This window comes from Ranitomeya imitator, chromosome 8 (assembly GCF_032444005.1).
Source record: "Ranitomeya imitator isolate aRanImi1 chromosome 8, aRanImi1.pri, whole genome shotgun sequence".
Classification (NCBI taxonomy): domain Eukaryota; kingdom Metazoa; phylum Chordata; class Amphibia; order Anura; family Dendrobatidae; genus Ranitomeya; species Ranitomeya imitator.
The window spans coordinates 26,735,762-26,760,853 of NC_091289.1; the positions used below are offsets into that span (position 1 = coordinate 26,735,762).

At 43.0% G+C, this 25,092-nt stretch overlaps 1 protein-coding gene across 2 annotated transcripts in view; it reads right to left on the reverse strand.

Moving 5' to 3' along the window:
* The window catches only part of PTPRG (protein tyrosine phosphatase receptor type G), a 572,884-nt gene that overhangs the window by 306,440 nt on the left and 241,352 nt on the right, over positions 1 to 25,092 (reverse strand). For both annotated transcript variants that reach the window (XM_069736625.1, XM_069736626.1), the window contains exon 3: positions 138 to 317. In XM_069736625.1, the coding sequence (XP_069592726.1) occupies positions 138 to 317 (180 nt within the window). The remainder of the gene's footprint in view (positions 1 to 137; positions 318 to 25,092) is intronic.

Below are 25,092 nucleotides of genomic sequence, written 5' to 3' on the forward strand. Positions count from 1 at the left end.
GCCGTCCTCAAGTGTTTCCTCTAGTAGCTATTCCTGGGAACCCCGTACTAAGCACACTTTAGAAATGACTTATGCCTCCCACATATACACAATTTTCCATCAATTATTTAACGTGAGCTCGCTCTGGGAATAGTCACCTGTTTTGCCGGTGTTCTTCATCCACGTCTTGTTGGAAGACTCGTTCTCGAATCCGTCCAGTACAAGCTCTTGGAACTCATCCCGAATATTGGCAGTGTAATCAACAATGTCTATGGGGGACTGGTGAAGGCCTTTACAATCCACGCTGGTCATTACCCAGTTCTCGGGTCCATACACACCTGTAGAAAGAAAAAAAAAAAAGGACACTCGTTAATATAAAGCAAGGGACCTTCAGAGCCGCAAATACTATTCAATACATCAGTAAAAGGGTCCACAAACTGGCGACAAGCAGTAATTATAAGGCACGGATAGTTCTGAACCTACCATCAGGTTATAACTGACCGCTGAATGGCGGAGAACAAGGAACAATAGACTACGTACATCGTAAAAAATAGATTAGGTGTCCCAGCCGGTCCTCTTTTAATCTGTATTAAACACAAAATTGGAGAAGTGTGTGAAGTTGGCTGCCAATTGCATTATTTTAATAGCAAAGCCAGCCCCCTTGTCTGCCAAAGCCATTTTATATGGAGAATGAAGGGGCTGAGCTATTGAAATACCGTAATCAGCCAGCCTCCTTTCACAACCATTTTATAGAGAAGGGGCGGTAAAAATATTAAAAGGACCAGTAAGCCAGCCCCCTTGTGTCACAGAGCAGGGGACATTCTAGGTCATTATTGAAATAAGGAGTCAGCCAGATAGCTTATGTAATAGCCATTGCATAGAGAAAGGGGCAATTTGCCTCTTAAAATGGTCAGCCAACCCCCTTCCGTCACAGCCATTGTTTTTGAAGAAAGAAGCAGCTGAGCTATTAAAATCAGCAGTCAGCCAGCCTCCTTCTTGCTCAGCCATTGTATATATGAGGGGGCAGCTTGGCTTTAAAATGATTAGTCAGTCAGCCCCCTTCTGATACAGCCATTGTATAAAGAAGAGGGCGATTCAGCTATTAAACTGATCAGCCAGCCCCCATTCTCTTCCAGAGCCATTGTAGACAGAGAAGGCTGGTGGTTTAGTTATTGAAATGAGCAGTCAGCCAGCCCCCTTCTGTCATATCCATTGTAAAAGAGAAGTGGGAAGCCTAGCTATTGAAATGAGCTGTCAGCCAGCCCCCTTCTCAATCAGCCATTGTAAAAGAGAAGGGGGAAGCCTAGCTATTGAAATGAGCTGTCAGCCAGCCCACTTAGCCAACAAAGCCTAAGTATGCACAGAGAAGGGGGCTGGCTTACCACTGAAATGAGAAGTTATCCAGCCCCTTCACACAAAGTTCTCATCAAAGAACTTTGACAAACAGGTAATGAACATGTCATGCCCCGAGATTGTACATTAAAACTTTGGTGCCTTTAATACCTGAACTCAATTAGCAAGTTGCAAAATGTACTTATTTCAGCAGATTAAAAAAAAATTAAAAAAAAAAAAAAAAAAAAAAGGCAGCATGCTGACTGTTTCCACACTGCAAAATGTAATGAAATGTTGCATTTCGCGATAGGAGATCATTGATATAGCAAGTTCAGGGATAAGGTGGTGAAATCCACACTTATCTGGGGAATAGCCAAAGTAAAGAATTGTAGCAAATACTATATTGTTTGCTAACACAATGTACATTCGCCGCTTGGAAGTGCGTTTTGGCAGGAAACAAAGTCTAAAGACAACGCGAGTCCAAGAACCCGAGAGATTACCGAGAAGGAGAAAAAAAACAAATCGGGATCACAATAGTCTGCAGGCAGGAGGCAGGGACAGCGACTACCGGGAGAGCACATGAGGTTTATACTGAAAAGGCACTTGAGTTCATGAGTGGGCAAACCAGATCATTTACTTTTAATTCAATGTCACTAATTAGCGCAGAGGATAGCAGAATTTCAAACAAGACTAATTAAGTGAACACGTATTGTACTTGTGTCTTTTTTTTTTTTTCTTGCGATAACCTCACATGACAGCATTTTTTTCACTATCTTTAAAGCATGCCCGATGTCCAGGTGACTTCTCAAAATAGAATGTCGTATGTGCCCATGAGAAATAACACCATTTCTGGCTATTATGACTTGTATCCAGCATTTGTCACCAGCAGGCTCACTCTGGTTATCAATTGACTCTGAGCTAGTAGGAAGAGACCTCAAGAATGATGTCAACACACAGTACACAGAGACATAATAGATTCCTGCTCTCCTGTCTCTATGTAACATGTTCAAAAGCAGCAGCAGCATGGAGGACACTATACAGCAGAACTGAGCAGTGTAGCTCTGAATCCAGCTCAGAAATAATCAACACTCCCTGCCTCAACACTCCCTGCCTCAACACTCCCTGCCTCAACACTCCCTGCCTCAACACTCCCTGCCTCAACACTCCCTGCCTCAACACTCCCTGCCTCAACACTCCCTGCCTCAACACTCCCTGCCTCAACACTCCCTGCCTCAACACTCCCTGCCTCAACACTCCCTGCCTCAACACTCCCTGCCTCAACACTCCCTGCCTCAACACAAATAAGCAACACTTTTTTGCCTTTCGCTCAAGAATAATGCAAAGTGCACAGTACACAGACAAGAGACTCCTGCTCTTTTGTCTTTATGTAGCACATGCTCAGCAGCAGCATGGAGAACATTACACTGCAGCACTGAGCAGTGTAGCTCTGAATCCTGCTCAGAAATAAGAAACTTTCTTTGCCTCTGAATCGCTCAAGAATGATGCAAAATGCTCAGTACGCAGACACGAGACTCCTACTCTTTTGTCTTTATGTAGCACATGCTCAGCAGCAGCATGGAGAATATTATACAGCAGCACTGATCAGTGTAGCTCAATCCAGATCAGAAATAAACAACGTTCTATGCCTCGAAATTACTCAAGAATGATGAAAAAACGCACAGTACACAGACACAAGACTCCTGCTCTTTTGTCTTTATGTAGCACATTCTCAGCAACATGGAAATTATTATACAGCAGCACTGAGCAGTGTAGCTCTCAATCCAGCTCAGAAATAAGCAAAACTCTTTGCCTCTGAATCGCTCAAGAATGATGCAAAAAAGCACAGTACACAGACACGAGACTCCTGCTCTTTCGTCTTTATGTAGCATATGTTAAGAAGCAGCAGCACTGTGAATTGTAGGTATGAATCCAGCTTAAAACGCAGCACTACTTTTTGTCTCCGAATCTCTCAAGAATGATGTCGACAACACAGTAAACAGAGAAATAAAAGATTCCTGTGGTCCTGTCTCTATGAAACATGTTCAGAAGCAGCAGCACGGAGAACATTATACAGTAACACTGAGCAGTGTAGCACTGAATCCAGCTTAAAATAAAGCAGCACACTTTCTCTCTGAATCTCTCAAAGAGGATATTGACAACAGTACAATAAGTGTGTTTTTTTTCTGTGAAGCGTTGGTGGAAGGGTTTAAATAAACCATAATTTTTTCTATTCCTGGAAATATCTATACACCATGGACATTTCTGATAAATATATAGAAATCAGTCCTGAGAAGTATGAAGTCAAAGCCACCTATCAATAGAGCTGTAAAAGACAGTACAAGAATAATAGTTGATTAGTAGCTCGAGATGTAAAACAATGTAATGTGGAAGGCTCAAAGAAAAGAGACATCTGAAGGACACTTCCACCGATAGAACGGAGAATTCAAATCATGCCGCATTAGGTGCAGAGAGAAACCACATTCTTTAGAACAGAGCACAGAACAGTGAGGAAGGTTCAACACCATTCTATGCTCACGAGAAAAGCAAACCAGCAGATTTCAGTTTAGGTACCTTCTTTAATTGTGCCACTGGCTTTCGGAAAAATCTTACAAAAAATATCACCCCCCTCAAGATACAACTTTTCAAACTTGACTCTTAGGGACTCTGATGTCTCTCGTTCTCTCAGGTTAACCATATCTATTATACACACAAATAAGTCTACTTACAATTTAAAAATAGCCAATCGTTTTATGGCCAATTAGCCTAAACCCCACCCATGGCACTCTGGGATCATCACAGAACCTAGGCCCTCTGGGATCCTCCCTGAAACTAGGCCCTCTGGGAACCTCCCAGAAACTAGGCCCTCTGGGAACCTCCCAGAAACTAGGCCCTCTGGGAACCTCCCAGAAACTAGGCCCTCTGGGAACCTCCCAGAAGCTAGGCCCTCTGGGAACCTCCCAGAAGCTAGGCCCTCTGGGAACCTCCCAGAAACTAGGCCCTCTGGGAACCTCCCAGAAACTAGGCCCTCTGGGAACCTCCCAGAAACTAGGCCCTCTGGGATCCTCCCAGAAACTAGGCCCTCTGGGATCCTCCCAGAAACTAGGCCCTCTGGAAACCTCCCAGAAACTAGGCCCTCTGGAAACCTCCCAGAAACTAGGCCCTCTGGGAACCTCCCAAAAACCAGGCCCTCTGGGAACCTCCCAGAAACTAGACCCTCTTGGAACCTCCCAGAAACTAGGCCCTCTGGGAACCTCCCAAAAACCAGGCCCTCTGGGAACCTCCCAGAAACTAGACCCTCTTGGAACCTCCCAGAAACTAGGCCCTCTGGGAACCTCCCAGAAACTAGGCCCTCTGGGAACCTCCCAGAAACTAGGCCCTCTGGGAATCTCCCAGAAACTAGGCACTCTGGGAGGTTTCTTCAACCAGTGGAGAACAGCTTCGTTAAAGGGTATGGCCATGGACATGTTTTGCTGGTTGTGCAAACTTGGTTCCTTGTAGACAAAAGTTGACTAGTATGATTTAGGTGTCTATAACTAGAAGGTAATAGAGAGGTTCTGCAGCCTGAGAGCTAACAGGGAAAACAGCAACATTGGAATTAATCTTTGTTGTGGGCAATATCATACAAGTAGGGCATAACCGGAAGCAACACAAGCTCCGCACTCTCAGATTGTAAAATGATATTCAAAAACCAAGTAATGCTTTAAATCCCGCGGCCCCGTAAAGTTCAGGGGAACCAATTAATAAGTAAAAGACGTTCTATTCCAGCTGTATATTTCAAGCCGCTCCTATAAATGTGCATTAATAATGCATAAAGCACATTAAGTGAATCGTGTGTGTAAATCCTCCAATAGACTTTTAGAGCTTCACCACATCAATCCGGCAAACTGGTCATTTTTGCCGCTCAGGTCCTACAAAAAAGGCACAGCGTAATACTGATTAAATCCTTGGACCGATGAGAGCGTGACCTTGACACGTGGAGAGCTGCTGCGCACCAAAAGGGATCAGAGAGGTGAAGAAATGAAGATGAGGAGTCAGATTTTGGTGCCTCAGGACATCTCTGATTGAACATAGCAGGGACGGAATCTAATTGCGCCGCAGAGCCGAGCTTGACTCAAGTTTGGTGGCTGCGATGAGCCGCTTGATACAATTACTGGTAATTACATCAGATATGAGAAGCCTGAAGTCTCCATCAGAAGCAAAACACTATGAATAATCTATACCGATTACACCGTCCAGGCTACAAACTAAATGACCAAGAATGGGTTCAAACAATGCAGGCAGGAGGCACTCATTGGGTCCAAAACCAGAATTTACATTAAAAGGGCTTGTTCGGTTAAAATGACCATCCATAAATAAGCGGATCATGGGGTTTCCACCTTGGATTTGCAGAGAAACCTGGCGGCAAGTGCTTCATTTCTCTGCAGCTCCCCCACAGGTGAAACGAAGCACTATAACGGCACACACCAAAGCCAAAGGACTGTCTACAGAAGGTATTTCCATGGTGGTCCTCCACAGTGAGACGTTCTTGGAAGCCTGGCTAATCGGTGGGTGCGGGTCATTAGAAAACATAAGTGAATACCTGATGTATAGACAGAAGGGGGCTGGCTTAGCTATTGAATTGAGCAGGCAGCCCTTACACAGAGTTCTAGCCTTGTGCCGGCAGAGGACAGAGGAAACACTCGTGTCAAGCAGAGGTCTGGAAGTTGATCCCTAGGGGTGGCATCTAGAAAATTTGCTCATCAAAAATCCACGCCCTTTATAGTGGAACCATAAATCAGCCAATGTTATAACTACCTGCATCTTCTGAATCACATTGACACATGGGTGCAGCTAGGAAGGGGCGGGACTGGACTTTGCCCTGTGCACTCGAGGTGTTGAGTATGGATCGTAAAGGTCAGCAGTGTGATGGTAACCCTGTTGTGATCCTTCACTTCCATAACCTAATCATTCGTCTTCTTTTTAAAACAAGGAAACCAATTTTTCTATGCAAATTAGTCGTCTTTAAAAAAAAAAATTTCCCCAAAAGTTGTAGTTTGAGATTTTAGGATTATGATTGTAACCGGCAGATAGAGACCTCCGATCTCCGACAGATGGGCAAACATTCAGTTTACGGCTTTATGGATAACTTTCCGCAGTTACTATAAAGCAACCTCATACCCCAACGATACCGCCTAATAAATTATGTATCCCAGATGTAAAAAAAAACAAAACAAAACACGCAGATGCCGGCCCAGGCGACACAGGGTTAAGACACCTTCACTTTGTGCTCACCCCCATTGTCCCCCACTTGGGCAAACACCGTCCCGCGAAGCAAATCATCAACCAGCACTGTATTAAATTAGTCGCTGCTGAGCCAAATCATATTGATCCGATTCCGTACACACGGCCTCCAGAGCTTCATTCATAATTTAATCTCATGAATAGATCTAGCGATGCAGAAAAAAAAACAAAACGTTAAATGATTGTATTATGCACACAGCGGTATGTAGCGTTCACGGTAGGACGGCCGGTGAAATAAACACATGATTTATCACGCACGAGCCGCCCAGCTATGGGGCTGCGAGAAGACCCCCCCCCCCCATTTCTGTGCGCGCTTCTTGTTCTCATACACCATACCACGGAACGTTAAGTTAAAGGAGTTTTCCTATTTCAGAAACCCATGCCCCGGCTTCAGTTTGCATCAAAACAAACTGTGATTTACTCACCCTCACCAGGTCCGTTGTCTAGTCTCTGCTGCGTCTTTAAGTATTCGTTATTGTCGGCAGTGCTGACGTCAACTCATCACCACTGCAGTCAATCAGGAAGCTCAGCGGCTCGTGCAGTCAACTCGGGCACCGATTGACTGCAGCGCTGCCGATGTGAAATCAGCACTACGGACAATAACAGACGAGGGAAGCCGCAGCAGAGACTCAACGTTGGACCAAGTGAGGGTGAGTATAGAACAGTTTGCTGCATTTTTTTTTTTTTTTTTACAATCTGCAGCCGTGGAACTGGAATTTTCGGAAACTGGAAAACCCCTTTAATAGAGGAGGATCGATAAGAGAACCCCCAGAGTTAGTCAGGATGGAAGGTTGTTTAAAGCATATGGAGGACCCACCGTGGACTACACAGACCAGCAACGATCATTGTGCAAAGACAGCACGCACCTCAGGTGACGCAAAAGGGAAATTAAAAACCAACTGCCCCACTAAACCTACCGGGAGTCCCAACATGTAGCCACCTTACGATGGATTCATCAACTGGGTTACAACTTTTTTTTATTTTTTTTTTTTATTTTGGCATTAAAATACTCTAAAATGTACAAAATTTTAGTGTAAATTGGAATTGTGCAAAAATTAAAAAAAGTAAGTTTTTTTAAAATTTATTTTATTTTATTTATTTATTTATTTTTTTTTAACACCAGTTCCAGCCAGACAAAGACATACTGATAGGAAATTTAGAATGTGAGCCCCAATGGGGACAACGATGATAATGTGTGCAAACTGTAAAGCGCTGCGGAATATGTTAGCGCTATATAAAAATAAAGATTATTATTATTATTATTTTAGGTCAACTTTGTGAGTGGACGGAGCTCAGCCAGGAGGGGACACACACAATATACTAAACAAAGTGGCGTAATTTACAACAAACATGCAAATCAGACCGTAACTGGAGAATTTCTTGTAGTGGCGCATCCCAGCTGAAAGAAACACTAAATTCATCAAGAGGCACACGTGTCTCAATGAATTTAGGGCATTTTAGTTTATTGCACACTTAATAAAAGACTAAATGTAAAACACCAGTCATAACGCATCGGTGAGACTTTATAATGGAGATGTAAAAATGCTCACCCACCAAAAACCCGACGCGCGTTTCAAAAATGGCCGTCATATGGTCATAGTCATTGGGTGAATATACGTATATACTAGTAATGCTAACGCATAGTCACCCAATGACTATGACCATATTATGATGGCCATGAAAGCGTTATATAAGATACAGCCTACAGATTGTAAACTTGTCGGGTGTTTGGTGGGTGAGCATTTTTAGCATTCATTATACTTTGTGTTTGATACGGTCTGCAATTTTTAACTGTAGGCTGAATTATATCTAACACTTTCATGCCCATCATTATTTGGTCATAGTCATTGTATAACTATACACTAGAATTACTAGTATATACTATATACTTTAAAATATACATGCAGCGCCCCAGAGTCCTGGTCGTTGCAGTAATGTTATTCTTCCACCAGGGGGAGTGATGTTACGTCTGAAGGCAATGAAGGAGATCTTCTGTCCAGGTATCACAACCACAAAACACACTTCACACTCCAGTCCGCCATGGGGAGCCATGATTCTATCGATTAGGGCACTCCTCACACTTGGGTAAAACTGGTGGGTTGGTTAGGAAGTTAGGCAGAAGCTGTCTGGGCTTCACCCAGACAGAAGCTGACTGGAGGGAGAAGGAGATAGTCAGTGAGTCCCGACAGAGTTTGGCAGAGGCTGGTTGGAGTGGGTTCAAGCCAGCTCCAGACTGCGGCCTGTGGAAGACGAAGGTACACAGAGCTGCGCATGCATCCCATGCGGCAGCATCCTAAGAAAGGACACAAAAGGAATTGTGTTGCAGTGAGTGAGCAACGAAGTCATAGCAACAGGAGAGGAACATCAGAGGGAGACCAGCTAGAAGCAGGCTGCCTACTTCTGGAGCGCAGTACCGGTAGCTAGAACACCGAGGGAGTAAGGATCTCTATGCTTTACTTCAGAGACTGGCAGGACAGTTAATTCCACGTTAGCTGCCCGACCATTTACCCAGGCGGCACGGTGGCAACTTGTGGGGGCTGGGGCATCTCTAAGGTCCCAGTAAAAAGCCTCAGGCCACCAGTCATACGGGTTTGTCCAATCCGTAAGGGGGACAGAGAGAAGAGACTAAATATCTACAATAGTTGTGAGGACCTTACAGAGTTGCTCAGCAGGGAGGTACTACAACGCCCAGGCACTAGAGGAAGGCTATTGGATTCCACCCGGATAAGGGGACTCTGGATTTGCCTCCAGACCGGCCGGACTCTGCCTGCCCTGTGATCTGGTGCCCTGAACTGTAGATGTTGAAGCCTTCAGTAAAGGTAAAGAGACTGCAACCTTGTGTCCTCGTTATTCACTGCGCCTTACGCCATCCATCATCTACACTCTGGAAAGCCCTGGGGACACACTTCACCTGTGGGAAGGTATACCATCTAGCTGCCATAACATCACCCCAGCGGACCCCTAAGCAGCGTCGGTCACCCTGACCGAATACCACAGGTGGCGTCACGAACATTATCCCTTTAAAGACCTTTCCCCATTTCATCAACGGACCTCCGGAGGGCCACGGACCGGGTCAGCCACCGTGACATCCCAACCGAGAACAGAAGGGCCCGGTACCGAGTTCCCCACAGCCCTTGGGGGCGCTCCATACACACATCACCTTATGATTGAGGCTTTTCATGCTATTGGGGTTCCTACTGGGACTCATCCTTGTGTCTATTTTGACATTTTTACTGCTTTTTTCATATTTTGTATCGAAACAAAATTCTTTTATTTTTAATGAATTAATGTGATCAATTTAGTCCTGGAAAGTTATCCCCCAAAAATGAATTTCTGCCCTATCCATAGGAACGAGAATGACTTTGATAACTTGGGTCTCACCACTCAGACCTTGAGGAGCTCTCAAGAAAGGAAGTCTGGAACCCAGAGATTGGGGCTCTGGAGAACAGTCCTGAATGTGCATGTGCTCAGTTTTCACTCCATTCATTGTCTATGGGACTGCCTATATAGAGAATTTGGCCATTTCTAGCAGCCACCTAGACAATGAATGGAGTACAGGCTGAAAACGAACATCTGCTCCATTCAAAGCCCAATTTTCAGGATAACTGGAGTTCCTGCAGTTGAATACCCAGCAATCAGCAAATTATTCCATTTTCAATTAATAGGGAATAAACTTGATGATCCTTTAACGATAAATGCAAAAGCCACAGCAGACGGCAAAAAAATAAAAATACATTCACTTCTCTCCTTCAAAACTAAAGCATAAGACTCTGTTCACACCTGTGTTTTCCAAATATGTAGAGAATCCTAAAATACATATAATAGATTTGGCATTTAACAATTTATTACACCAGTTCATCCACAGTTCTAAAAGTTCTTATCTTCCTGCTGCCACCACTAGAGGGCAGTCATGTATATACAACTCCTATAATGGCACAAAGATGAATACAGATCGGCCCCCTAGTGGCGGCAACTGGGAATAGCAGAATAGTGCACTGTAATCTAGATTAGAAATCACTTAAAAAGAACCTGACTTTTCATGTCATTTCAGTCTAAGTTAACATTGTTCATTTGACTAAATAGGCTTTTTTTTTCTTCTTTCCCTCCATTTTACAGCATTGTCCCCACTGACTTCACAATATTGTATTCTCCTTTCACATTGGTGGAGTGCTGGGAATATTGCAGGAATAGGATTTGAAGAAAAATTGGCCGAAAAAACGTAATTGTGAAATTGATTAACAGAAAGCTAAAATTATTCTTGCAAATATTGGCCAGACGTGTAATAATTGCTATTGAAATCCCCAGGGAAATTAAACATAAGAAATGGAAAATAAGCTTCCCTGGTAGCACATTGCACAAATGGTGCTTGGAAGTATATTGTTCATTTCAACAGGTGGTTTAATTTGTCTCCGATACGCCACGGGGCCGCGAATCCCATCCTCATGCTTATGTATACACATTTATATAGTGATGGCGCATGTAGAATAGTCACTTTGCTTGTGTCTGTATGAAAAAGGAGCACCTGAGCCACTTCCAGTCAGTAGCTGGGATAAGGTGTTATCTGAGCATGCTTGGGTCCTAACAGAGTGCCTTCCGCGTGCTCGAAAAATATGTGCGAGTCACCGCGGCTGCAGTTCCTGCGGCTGTACAACAGTCGGAACACATGTATGGATTATCTAACAGACATTTTTTGAGCTCACCGAAGTCACATGGTTAGGACCCGAGCATGCTCAGATAACACCTTACCCCAGCACGTTCGCCATAGCACTTCCCTTCAGCGGAAACACTGTACAAGGCATGGTGCATTTGGCTCCCCCTAGTGGTTAGAAGTGTAATTGTTGGCGTTTCTAAGAGGGGGTAATTTAATTATTTCTCCATCACAACAACAAAAAAAAAGTCACAGCATTTTACTTGTCAGTGCAGAAGTTTGTGCTCCAGAGCTGCCCTTCAGACTAAGTTTCATCAGTACTGGGAGCCATTTTGGAGGCTATGATGAGAGATTTTGGATCGACACAATGGAGCTCACTGATTGTTTCTCAGTTAGCCCATTCTACAGCTAAGAATAGACCATGCAAAACAGAAGCTGGAGGAATAAGGCCATTTTATGTGACCACATTTAGGTGCACACTTTTTGGAAACATGAGCCTGCGTATTTACCCACTGAACCGCCAAATCTTGCAGCAGTGACTTAATAGACAGTGTTGTCCTCCAAGTCGGGCATTGTTTGCATTTCCGTTACCACCACCCTTGGCACCTGGGAGTACGGAGCCGGTGTATCGTTACTGACATGTGTAATGAATTAATCCGCAGTGATCTTCTACCAGAGGTCACACAGATCCCTTTTGATGTGGAATCTTCCGGGGGCGGCTGAAACAAAGGCTCAGCTGATACAAGGACGGATTATTTATTTGTTTTAATAAAACAAATTAAAAAAAAAAAAAAGGCTGGTCAAAGTGTTTCATTATCCAGAGGACAATGATCTGCTTTGAAATCTGGCAGGCCTGCAGAGGAAGGTGCACAATGGAGGCCCCCGATGGGACACACCGTCAGCACAATGAAAAGACATTGAGTGCACATCTAGAAAGAGATCATTACAATACACACATACAGTAAAGTAGCAAAGGTTCAAAATCTGCAAAAAAAAACTCATTAAACCACACAGAAAAATACAAAAAATTGCTACAAAAGCCTATGATAGAAAAAAAAAATGGGTAAAAAAAGTGCAAATAATTAACCTCTATTATATCAGAACGCAGTCGTTTTGTCGAGCATTTTCAATCAGAAACTTTGCTTTGAAAGAAATTATTACATTTATGGATACCGCCCTCCTTCCATACAGAGTCAACAAGCAGCAACTCTTACTGATCTGGTCATTTTATTTTAAGAGGACCTGTTCAGGTTTTAGAACTAAGCATCTTCTCCAGTTGCTGCCTCCTCACTGATTCGGGAACAGTTTTTCTTTTTCTTCTGTGCCCCTCCGTTCCAAAATTATGTCCGTCGGAAGTAAAGATGATCATTTTTTTTTAGTCAACTAACTGGGCATGCAGCACAGAGGTTTTGTGGGTGTGGCTGCGTTTTGATTGCTTTTTCTCCTTTGTCGCTGGCCAATCAAAACACGGCCACGCCCACCAAACCTCTGTGCTGTATGCCCAGTTAGTTGACTAAAAAAAAAAAAAAATTATCTTTATTTCCGAAGAGCATAACTTTGGAACGGAGAGGCACAGGAGAAAAAGAAAAACTGTTCCAGAATCAGTGGAACAGCGCCAATTGGAGGATGTACTCGGTATAAATTAAAGACACCCAGTGAAACGGTCCCTTTAAATTCCTGCGTGTAACACTACATTTCCACAGCAGGAGAATTGAGAGGTTGGTGATCTCGGGAGTCACTTCCACATTATTGTTTATTTCTAAATAAGAACTTTAACCCCTTACCGGCATCGGACGTACTATACCGTCCGATGCCGGCTCCCCTGCTTTGATGCAGGGCTCCGCGGTGAGCCCGCATCAAAGCCGGGACATGTCAGCTGTTTTGAACAGCTGACATGTGCCCGTAATAGGCGCGGGCAGAATTGCGATCTGCCCACACCTATTAACTAGTTAAATGCCGCTGTCAAACGCAGACAGCGGCATTTAACTACCGCTTCCGGCCGGGCGGCCGGAAATGACGTCATCGCCGACCCCCGTCACATGATCGGGGGTCGGCGATGCTTGTATATTGTAGCCATAGAGGTCCCAGAGACCTCTATGGTTACTGATGAGTGGTGGCTGTGAGCGCCACCCTGTGGTCGGCGCTCACAGCACACCTCCATTTCTGCTACATAGCAGCGATCAGCAGATCGCTGCTATGTAGCAGAGCCGATCGTGCTGTGCCAGCTTCTAGCCTCCCATGGAGGCTATAGAAGCATGGCAAAAGTTAAGAAAAAAAGTTTAAAAAAATGTGAAAAAAATAAAAAAAACATAAAAGTTTAAATCACCCCCCTTTCGCCCCAATCAAAATAAATCAATAAAAAAAATATCAAATCTTCGCATATTTGGTATCGCCGCGCTCAGAATCGCCCGATCTATCAATTAAAAAAAAGTATTAACCTGATCGCTAAACAGCGTAGCAGGAAAAAAATTGATAACGCCAGAATTACGTTTTTTTGGTCGCCGCGACATTGCATTAAAATGCAATAACAGGCGATCAAAAGAACGTATCTGCACCAAAATGCTATCATTAAAAATGTCATCTCGGCACGCAAAAAATAAGCCCTCAACCGACCCCAGATCATGAAAAATGGAGACGCTACAAGTATCGGAAAATGGCGCAATTTTTTTTTTTTTTTTTTTTTTTTAGCAAAGTTTGGAATTTTTTTTCACCACTTAGATAAAAAATAACCTAGTCATGTTAGGTGTCTATGAACTCGTACTGACCTGGAGAATCATAATGTCAGGTCATTTTTAGCATTTAGTGAACCTAGCAAAAAAGCCAAACAAAAAACCAATGTGGGATTGCACTTTTTTTGCAATTTCACCGCACTTGGAATTTTTTTCCCGTTTTCTAGTAGACGACATGCTAAAACTAATGATGTCGTTCAAAAGTACAACTCGTCCCGCAAAAAATAAGCCCTCACATGCCCAAATTGACGGAAAAATAAAAAAGTTATGGCTCTGGGAAGGAGGGGAGCGAAAAACGAACACGGAAAAACGAAAAATCCCCCGGTCATGAAGGGGTTAAGAACTATGCCCTCAACGTAACACCAAAATGAAGGTGGAAGCATCCACCGTGCTGTAAATTTCTGGGGAGCTTTTTGTCGTGGATTTCACTTTGAAAAAATCTGACAGTTTTTTTTTTATAGGCCTGTCATGTGATCAGTGACTGCAGCTTAGACTGTCTAAAGTAATAGAAGTTTAGTTTCAGAGGACCAAGCTAGTACAGTGCAGTGTAAAGCACAGAGGACCAAGTTCTATAACAAGGCAGTGCTTGTAGTGTCAAAGAATAGGATATATAATGATCATAAATTAGCCCGCAAGATTTGATTCATAAAGGATCTTGCACATTTCCAGATTTGTATTAGGGATGGTCTACGCTGGATAATTTTTTTATGAGACGTCCCATTATAAAAATTAAATTGCAGAATGCGTCTCTGCCAGTTTCCACAGTTATAATCTGCAACAATAGTAGGTGTTAATTTTCATTACATCACCCCCAGAGGTGAAATTAAGTATTACACATCAAAACAAATTGGCTGCCTGCAGGAGGCAAAGAAAGTATGGGTCGTCCAGCAAGAAGTCTGGCCATGCACGTGACTTAGAAGTAGTGATGAGCGAGTGTACTTGTTGTTCGGGTTTTCCTGAGCATGCTCGGGTGATCTCCAAGTATTTGTGACTGCTCGGAGATTTAGTTTTCTTTGCCGCAGCTACATGATTTACGGCTGCTAGACAGCTTGATTACATGAGGGGATTCACTATCAACCAGGCAACCCCCACATGTACTCAGGCTGGCTAGCAGCTGTAAATCATGCAGCAGAGTCAACAAAAACAAAATCTCCGAGCAGTCACAAGACCACCCAACCATGCTCGGGAAAACCCGAGCAACGAATATACTCACTCATCACTACTTAGCAGTCATCCAAAAAATGAATGCTTGGCTGATAGCTTTTTCTTCTGTCTTTCCCATATACAGGGACGCTCCCTCCGAGATGGTGGGGGAATTATGCATGTTGTCAGGACTTGCCAATGATGGCATACATCTGATAGCAACTATGCCATTTGGCATACTTCTGGACACATTCCGACTAGACATGTTCGGCCTCACTGAATACACTTGCACTGAGCAAGGCCATGCACATCTAGTTGGCATGTGACCATGCAAATCACAAACTTACAGTAATGAGCCTGCCAGCTCCCAGCACTGTAGAATCCTGACAGTGCGCACCTAGAGTGATTACAGCCTGGACAACCCCTTTAAGGCTATGTTCACATTTGCGTTCTGCCGAGCTGCGTCGGGCGCAGCCGCGACAACGCATGCGTCATGCGCCCCTATATTTAATATGGGGGCGCATGGACATGCGTTGCATTGCGTTTTGTGACGCATGCGTCTTTTTTGGCGCACGAGTCAGAGCGCAGAGGACGCAGCAAGTTGCATTTTTTTTGCTTCCAAAATCATGCCAAAAAAGGACGCATGTGTCACAAAACAATGCGTTTTGCATGCGTTTTGGTTTGCGTTGTGCGTTGCGTCGCCGACGCAGCACCGGACAACACAAATGTGAACGTAGCCTAAGATAACTGTTCATCCAAAGATCAGTTGTATTCTGCAAGGCCCAAGAAAAAAAAAAAAATTCTGGCACTACCAACATACCCTATTGCAAAGAAAAAAAACTGGATGTCTTGCGTTGCTCAGCTTGACGCTTGTTATTTCGGTCACAGGATTGCAGTCCGAGACATCAGTGAAAAGAGCTAAGAGCTGTTTCGCATGGATACACGCTTCTTCTGGCTCATACGGTTGTATCTCTATGCAAACTCTACACCAGCTTTCCATTTTCCCTGCAGCACTCCCACAGGTGAAAATAAGTATTACACGAGAAGAATATTTATTTTTCAGTGGGGATTCTGCAACATCCAAGCATCCTGGGTATTCCAGAGAAAGCGACTATCTTTGTAGTCTTTCTACACGGCTGGCAAAATGTTTTTGGGGTTTTTTTTTGTAGAAAATGTAACCAAGACAAAACAAAGGAACGTTAAATATTCCTCTCTTCCTGGGATAACTACACAACCAGATATCTAACAAAAACAAAATTCCCAGCATCGATTCCAGACACAGTCTAATTGTTAACATTCATTTTCCTTTTGGCAGGGAAGGTGATTAACATTGTATCGAATGACACAATTAATCAAAGACGGGGCCCGATCACAACTTCCTCGAAGGGTGGAGTTTCCTTTCCAATAAGGCTCCTAGAGAACAAAATTAATTTTGAACGTACTATCGGCGAAACTCATCAGACGCTGTTACTGCAAGATACAAGCGCTGTGAAATCCGGACTGGAAAAATGGAAATTAGAAAACACATTACAAGTTTTGTTCATTAAAAGAGTAGACGGCAACAATGTTCCTAGGACTTGTCCTTGGGATGACACCAAGGTCATTACCAGGGGAGCTAGACGGGGTCTGATTAAGCAGAGTAATGAAAAAAAAACCAAAAATCATATAAAAGTATAAATTAATTAATTACCAATATTGTTATTATTTAACAGTCTTCTTCGGGATCTCGAGCCATGGCGACTTGATGGATGAACGTTCTGTAGGAAAATCGATCTTATGCAACCCTAGATAGGTCCACCAGGGTCTTCACCATTATTTTGATAGTTTCAAGCCATACAGGTAACACTAAATTAGTAATCGTGATTGGCTTTGTCACGCACATACTATGGATCTGTGGAGTAGGCTTATGCAAAATGGATTAGTGTGGGCAACATGGTGGCTCAGTGTCCACATCTCACTAAGGGTAACATTTGTATGGAGCTTTTAGGTTCGGTTTTCTTATCTGGCTACTTCTCAAAATTCCAAAAAGTAGATTAAAAACCTTGGAATAGACAACCACTTTATAAATAAATGCTGCATCCCTCCCCTTTCATGCTATAGATTTTTAAATAGAGGGACCGGCTGTGTCGCGATATGGTGCCTCTGTAACATGCCATGTATGGGAATACCAAATAATGGCATACATGGTAATATTATCCTCCATGGACCCATGCTCACGGTCAAGGAGTTCCCAAAGCAAATCTTTTGCCAACAATGGAGGAATACAGTCTAAGGTGGGATTGTACATACAGTACTTCCCAACCGGTCTGATTTTGCTAGAAGAGTCTTTTTTTTCTATGCATGTATGTAACTGGAGCTAAAAATCATATTTTGCAATTTGGCTTCACCTATTTTTTTTTTTTTTAATACAGCTTGACTCCTCTGTGTTGTAGTTTATTGTAGCTGAAGAAGGAGTTAACTGAGAATCAGTCAGCTTCTGAGACAAAGAGACGTTGATTTTCCGCAAGGAGAGGAAGCGGGGAAAACTACCCGAAAAGGAAACTGGGAAAGCTACCCGAAAAGGAAACGGGGAAAGCTACCCGAAAAAGAAGCGGAGAAAGCTACCCGAAAGGGAAATGGGGAAAGCTAACCGAAAAGGAAGCGGGGAAAGCTACCCGAAAAGGAAGCGGGGAAAGCTACCCGAAAAGGAAGCGGGGAAAGCAACCCAAAAAGAAAGCGGGGAAAGCTACCCGAAAAGGAAGCGGGGAAAGCTACCCGAAAAGGAAGCGGGGAAAGCTACCCGAAAAGGAAACGGGGAAAGCTACCCGAAAAGGAAGCGGGGAAAGCTACCCGAAAAGGAAGCGGGGAAAGCTACCCGAAAAGGAAGCGGGGAAAGCTACCCGAAAAGGAAGCGGGGAAAGCTACCCGAAAAGGAAGCGGGGAAAGCTACCCGAAAAGGAAGCGGGGAAAGCTACCCGAAAAGGAAGCCGGGAAAGCTACCCGAAAAGGAAGCGGGGAAAGCTACCCGAAAAGGAAACTGGGGAAAGCTACCTGAAAAGGAAGCGGGGAAAGCTACCAGAAAAGGAAGAAGAATCGCCAAGCCTTAAATTTTGATAAACCTCGAAAGGAGGCAGAACGTGGGGACTCTACACTTTGTACGGATTTGGCTGCTATGTCAGTACTCTGGAAATAATCCACCTAATTTTAGTTAATGTTAAGTCAGTGTGAACTATTGACATCATTGATGCTGAAAAGCAATACTCCGCCCAACATTGTATTAGCGGCAAACTTGTCATCACATCATCTAGAGTAGTTGTATCAGGCAGTAGCTGTCATCACGGCCGGGTCAGACGTTCAGCAGGCTGTCACGCTTTACTCCAGTGAACTTCCTATTCACATTTATGGGAAGTTTACTCTGCCTTTTTTTTGCTTTACCCATAGCAGGGTCCTCAGTAATAGAAGAAATAACAAAAGTGCAAATGCAGGCGGACAAATCTGATCACTCTCCATCCAAGAATAAGTAATAAGTGACATATCGCTGGAATCCGGGTCTCTGAACCTACATAGTGTTGCTTTCTGGTTCCCTTTCAGACTAAATGTTTCACATGCATTTCACCAATGCAGTAGAACAAGAGACACCATTTAAGAAGTGCATGTCTATCTAAACGTGTCTTTAGGTCAGAAAAACAAGATGTACGCTACCTACAAGCTGGCTTAATTTGCGAATTAATTTACACTAATTTTTTAGGGCGATTTTGAAAAATTTTTTGTCAGGTTTTGCCCAATCAAAAATGGGTGATAACTGAAGTTCAGGTTCTGGAGACTGAGCTGGAATAATGAAGCGGAGATCAATCAGGTTGTAGTCATTTGGAAATAAAACAGGACGTAATAGTCGAATTAAAAACGGCAGAATGGAAATACAAAAATACAGACGGTTCTCCTTTAAGAGGCCAAACCGCACTGTAGTGCACAGCAAACGACGGCTCTAAACCTCTAACAAAGGGAGAGTGGGAGAGCGCGCCTCGGGTCATCCACACACATATGGCACTTCATCTACAGACTGTGGCCCCTCACACTGAGGAAACATTAAATAATAATAATAGTAATCGCCAAAGGCAATTTGTGCCAGATATACTTATTACTTATAAACAGCCATTCTGCAGAGTGAATAATATCAATAGACAATAGTGTATAATTTACAGATCTTACGCCGCTTCACCCTGTGAAAGTAACCCTGTAATTGTAAGCTGCATGCAGGAAAACACATTTACAGAGGACCTGACACCAGATTTCACAATGCAAATTGCATCCATTACTAAACGGATCTTACACCTGATGAGCTGGTGTACTTATTGTAAAAAAAAAAATCATATCAATGACTGTATAATCCAGATAATAAGAAACATTTTAGGAGTGCGGCTAAGAGTGAGAAAGCTGGTGTTTCACCCTTGACTGACATCTGCATCTTGTACTGAGTAATGTGAGATCTCAGCAGGGAGGAGGTACACTGAGGAGCTGTCAATCAGGATAGGTGGGAGGAGAATCAGCATTTATAGGAAGGAGGGACAGTGAGCTAACAGGCAATGTAGGTGGAGTATCAGCATCTGTAGGGAGGAGGTAAACAACTGCTGTCAATAACCCTGGATGGAGGAGGAAATTCAGCACCAGCAGGGAGGAGGTACACTGAGGAGCTGTCAATCAGGATAGGTGGGAGGAGAATCAGCATCTAAAGGAAGGAGGGACAGTGAGCTGTCAATTAGGCAATGTAGGTGGAGATTCAGCATCTGTAGGGAGGAGGGACACTAAGCTGTCAATCAAGCAAGGTAGCCAGAGATTCCACACCAGCAGGGAGGGGGGACACTGAGGAGCTGTCAATTAGGCAAGGTAACTGAAGATTCAGGACCAGCAGAGAAGGGGAAAACACAGAGGCTGTCAATAAGGCTGGATTGGAGGATATTCAAAACCGGCAGGGAGGAGGGACAGCGAGGAGCTGTCAATTGGGCAAGGTAGACGTATCATCAGCACCAGGGAGGGGGGACCCAGAGGAGCAGTCAATCACCAACATAGGCGGAGATTGAGATTAAACTTTCAATTTTACAGCCATTGGGAGATAGCCCTAGAACGTAAGCACATCAGCCTCGTCAGGTCTAAGAAATCTGTTTAATTATGTGTGCAGTTTGCATTGTAAAATACGGCGCCAGATCTCTACATTATTAGTGTAAGATTTCGTAATATATAAAAACATATGTATACACAATAGCTACTGACCATGGCATTCTCCCTGTCTAAAGAACTAAGTGGGCTCACAGCAAGTTATTTGAGTTTTTCAGAATTAAAATAGAAATAAAAAACATGGCTGTTTCTTTCAAAAAACAGCACCACACCTGCACACAGGTTGTGTCTGGTATTGCAGCTCTGTCAAATTCACTTGATTGTAGAAAAACACATTGGACAAGGTTCCTTGAAAAAAAATACACAGCCAGGTATTTATAATCCTGGACAACCCCTTTATTTAGTCTCTCTACAGCACCACCACTGACCCAATATTATACAGAAACTACAACACCGGGCAATGCCCCAGAAGGGGAGTGGAGGAACCGACACATCCAGACTTGTGCCATTGGCTCCTCTGCTCGTTCTCGATGGTAGAGTGCAGCTTGGACTATTACCAGATGGCAGAGGAGGTCCTGAGCCCTAGTAGCAGGCCCATTAGGTTTGCTCCAGCAAAATGTATTCCTTGGTGAGAATACGATTCCGAACGTTAATTCTGAGGTCGTTAATGTGAACCCATATGTGCACCTACAATACATCATCAAGTTGTAAGAATTTAGTGCAATGCAGAAAGGAATCCCCATCCCTCAACTTCATGAAGCCGCATGGAGGACAATGGTCTCGTCTGACCATTTCCCTACAGCTGTAAGCCACCTCCACTGTGACCTATCAGATGCATCAAGGACATTAGTCAGCTCTGACAAGTTGTCCCTAGAAGGACCTGTCTCCCAGCCGGAAACAGGCACACTAATGACAGTAATTTGTGGGTTAATTCCAGCAGCGGCGACCATGTCGCTTTGACTTGAATGGTGCATTGGGTAATGCCGTTAAAGAGTGAAAAAAGCAGTTGCGGGTTTTAATCGGGACACGGACATCCTCACAATGATCTAAATATTCATATCTTTCCACTTGGAGGGCATAAACCCTGACGCGGTGAATAGCAAGCCAAATATACGGTAGTATGTGACCCAGGAAACAATCTTACAAAATACAAATTACTTCCTTAGTGTTCAAAGCTCTGCTTCTTCAAAGAGGTATTCTTCCCTTTCCGAGATATTCCGAACATTCTTAAAATATTTAATTCCCATCTCTGCGATCTGCATCTACGTCACACTTGCCAACTTCTGCCAGAGTCTTCAGGAGGATCGCAGTAAAAGGGAAGTTCTCAGACTTTTGTAAAGAATTTCCAAATCTCAGGAGGTGGTGCCAAAGCATTCACCAAACTCCCGGAAGGTTTCTTTTCTGTAACAATGGGGTGACGAGTCCAATGGTTGAGCCATGGTGGGGCATGGGAGAGGTGTAGCCTGGAAAAGGGGGTTTTAGCCATGAGGGGATATTTTTTAAATTACTAGTCAATCTACAACTATCCCTAAAAGTTAGAAAGCATGACCTCTCCAAAAAAGGAGATCCCAAGAACCATGTCTTAACCATTGCAATCTCACTGGTCAACACATCCAGGTGGAATATTGGAGAAGTCCCGGGCTCAGAGTTGGGATTTGCATCTAAAAGATAAACTTGGTGAATCCTTTTTGTAAGCCATGATTTTCTAATGTGGGATAAGCCTCTTATTAAACCCCGTAGTGATCATGGAAAAACACAAAGTAAGAAGAAGCGTTAGAGGATCACTCGTAATTTTAAAGAGGAGAGTCTGGTCAAGTCCGGCTTTGTTAAAAGTTAGACACGCGAATCGAAGGGCTATAAGGGCCGATACAGTTTATAGCAGTGCAATCCCAGGTTGACCACAGGTACCTATCAATATTAACAACCCGTGTATAATACTACATTTATAATAATAATAATAATAATAATCTTTACATTTCACCAATAGTGGCCACTGCAGGGAAATGGATGACCTCCCTGCGCTGATCGCAGGGATTTTGTGAACCAAGAATTGTGGCAATGATCTTCATCAGCACAAAAATTGTCTCTTCTAGAAACTATATCCTCAAAATTAAAACATGTCACAATTAGGAGACTATCCAAGGTACCATAATTACTTTACAGGCAGTGTACCCTCCATACGCTGCACAGGAAAATGCATATATATTACACTTGTTATGACTCATTGCCTTCAGGTCTGTCTTTAGTTCTGTACAGTGTAATTACTCTACACGGAGGCGTCTGAAGTTTCACGGTAATAAAGGCAACGATTAGAGACAGATAGCTGTCATCTGCAGGAAATTTTATAAAGGTAAGAACGGGTTTTCAGGTGACTAAAGTTTTCAGGATTAAAATTAGTCATTTCAGAAAACTTTTGGTCGTGCAGCATATCTTTAAATCCTTCTATCCCTCTATTCAATAGATGGAACCCAGTGTTCTTCAACCTTGGCCACTCCAGTCATCAATAAAACTCTAAAGGTACACCAAGACTTGGACATACACCTTGCATTGAGTAGTTGTCATCTGTTAGTCTTTTTGAGCACCCCAACCTTTATACAGATGCATGCATGGCCGAGGATGCATGCGTCTAAACTGTTGCCAGACACCTTTAGTGGAGGCTAACCATCTGTATGAATATATTATGAAATCCAACAAGTCCAATCACTTGTTCCCACCAGCTAGCATAGGTGAAGGGTTAGAATGCACACTATATGTATTAGATGGTAAGCCATTTATCCTTAAAACGGTCAAGGTTGGCCAACATTCGTCTAAAATAATGAAGTTTTGGGACAGAGCATTATCTGGTAGCACATTAGGCCATACAGTCGAGGCACAGGGTGGACAAGAACATCTACCTCTTCTTCAAAGACTTTTCCACCAAGTCATGTGTCCTCAATCCAAAGCCTTAACCCCTACTAGTTCTTTGATCTGGGCTACATGGGCTTGGTAACTATGATGATTTCTTACCATCCACTTCATTAAAAAAAAAAACAAAGTTTTTACCAATACAAATATGGTTCAGTCTTGATAAAGGCCCATGGCTGAGAGAGGAGGAAACACAGACCATAAAATCGTCACTAGTAGGTTGTTCTCTCTGTAAAAGACAAGATACACAACTCTAGTCTACATTCCATGGTGGCATCCCAAGTAGTTATGGTATGGCACTGTTGCTTTGCAACGCTACGGTCCAAGGGTTAAAATCCCACCAAGAAAAACATCTCAAAAGACTTTGCATAATCTCTTGCGTGAGTTTCCTCAGACTTCTCCGATTTCCTCTCACACTCCAAAGACCTACTGATAGGGAATTTAGATTGTGGGCTACGATGCGGACAGTGATGTCGGACAGGAGCTTGAGAATTGTGCTATATAAGCGAGTAAAATAAAAATAAGACCATTGTTTTAATCATGTTCCTCAATCTCATCCATCTAAAAGTCAATCCTCTTAAAAATCTACACCCACCATTATGAACGTAATATCGGCTAGAATAATGAAAAAGGGGCTCTAAAAGGTAATTTAAGCTCATATTCATTGCCATTGTTTCTTCTAAGCAATATCACTCAGTTGACCTTCATCAGGTATTAGAATACATCTACTTTCTAATATTCGACGAACTATAGAGGAAAGAGAACGAGAGGAAACCCACCTAATACTCAATATGAAATAACATAACGCTTAATACAATTTTATGGAAAACAGTGGGAGGAATTTCAGTCCATTCACACCGCTAATGGATTTTCAAAGACTATATTATGAATCTAGACATTTGTTTTCATTCAATGAAAACACATTTCAAATAGGGGCCTCGTATGGAATGACGAGCCGCGCTCCTTTTTATCTTTTCTATTATTGGCAGGTTTCACAAACAAATACTTTTTGTTCTCGATCTAATTAGCCCAAAACTTTGGACAAAAGCGGATGTCCAAGGTTAATATTTTCTATTCTACCTTGTATAAAAATGCATTCGCATTCACTCCCGATACATTTCTAAATACTCTGTCGATCATGAGCTCAAGACCCAAAAGTTCAAAATCACAGAAACACCAAATACATACTGTACAGCAGCAAAAATGTATAAAACGGTCTATAAAATAAAAGTCTTTGTTGCCCAACGCAATCAATCAACTTTCGCTTCGAATTTTGCTCTTGAAAAATTGCTGCACCAAAAGACTACTCATCTTTTAGACCGTTTCATAATCTGGCCCATTGACTCTAAATAAATGGTCTAAAATCAACCAAGTGAAAATTTTACATTCAAATAAGTCCTTATTTGCCCTGGACACCTACTTTTCCAATGCCCTGTTGGTGCATACTGATTTGCTAACCAAGTGAAAAATTAAGTATTCCCAGACATGTTCCCCAGAAGATGGCAACAATACAAGCCTTACACCCCATAATCGGTGAAGCCCTTCAAGACTGTCTCAGGTGGAACTGCCATCTGAAAAAAGTCAACCGACTGATCCTTTAACCCCTTCATGACCTTGGGATTTTTCATTTTTCCGTGTTCGTTTTTCACTCCCCTCCTTCCCAGAGCCATAACTTTTTTATTTTTCCGGCAATTTGGCCATGTGAGGGCTTATTTTTTGCGGGACGAGTTGTACTTTTGAACGACATCATTGGTTTTAGCATACCGTTTACTAGAAAATGGGAAAAAAATTCCAAGTGCGGTGAAATTGCAAAAAAAGTGCAATCCCACACTTGTTTTTTGTTTGGCTTTTTTGCTAGGTTCACTAAATGCTAAAACTGACCTGCCATTATGATTCTCCAGGTCAGTACGAGTTCATAGACACCTAACATGACTAGGTTATTTTTTATCTAAGTGGTGAAAAAAAATTCCAAACTTTGCTAAAAAA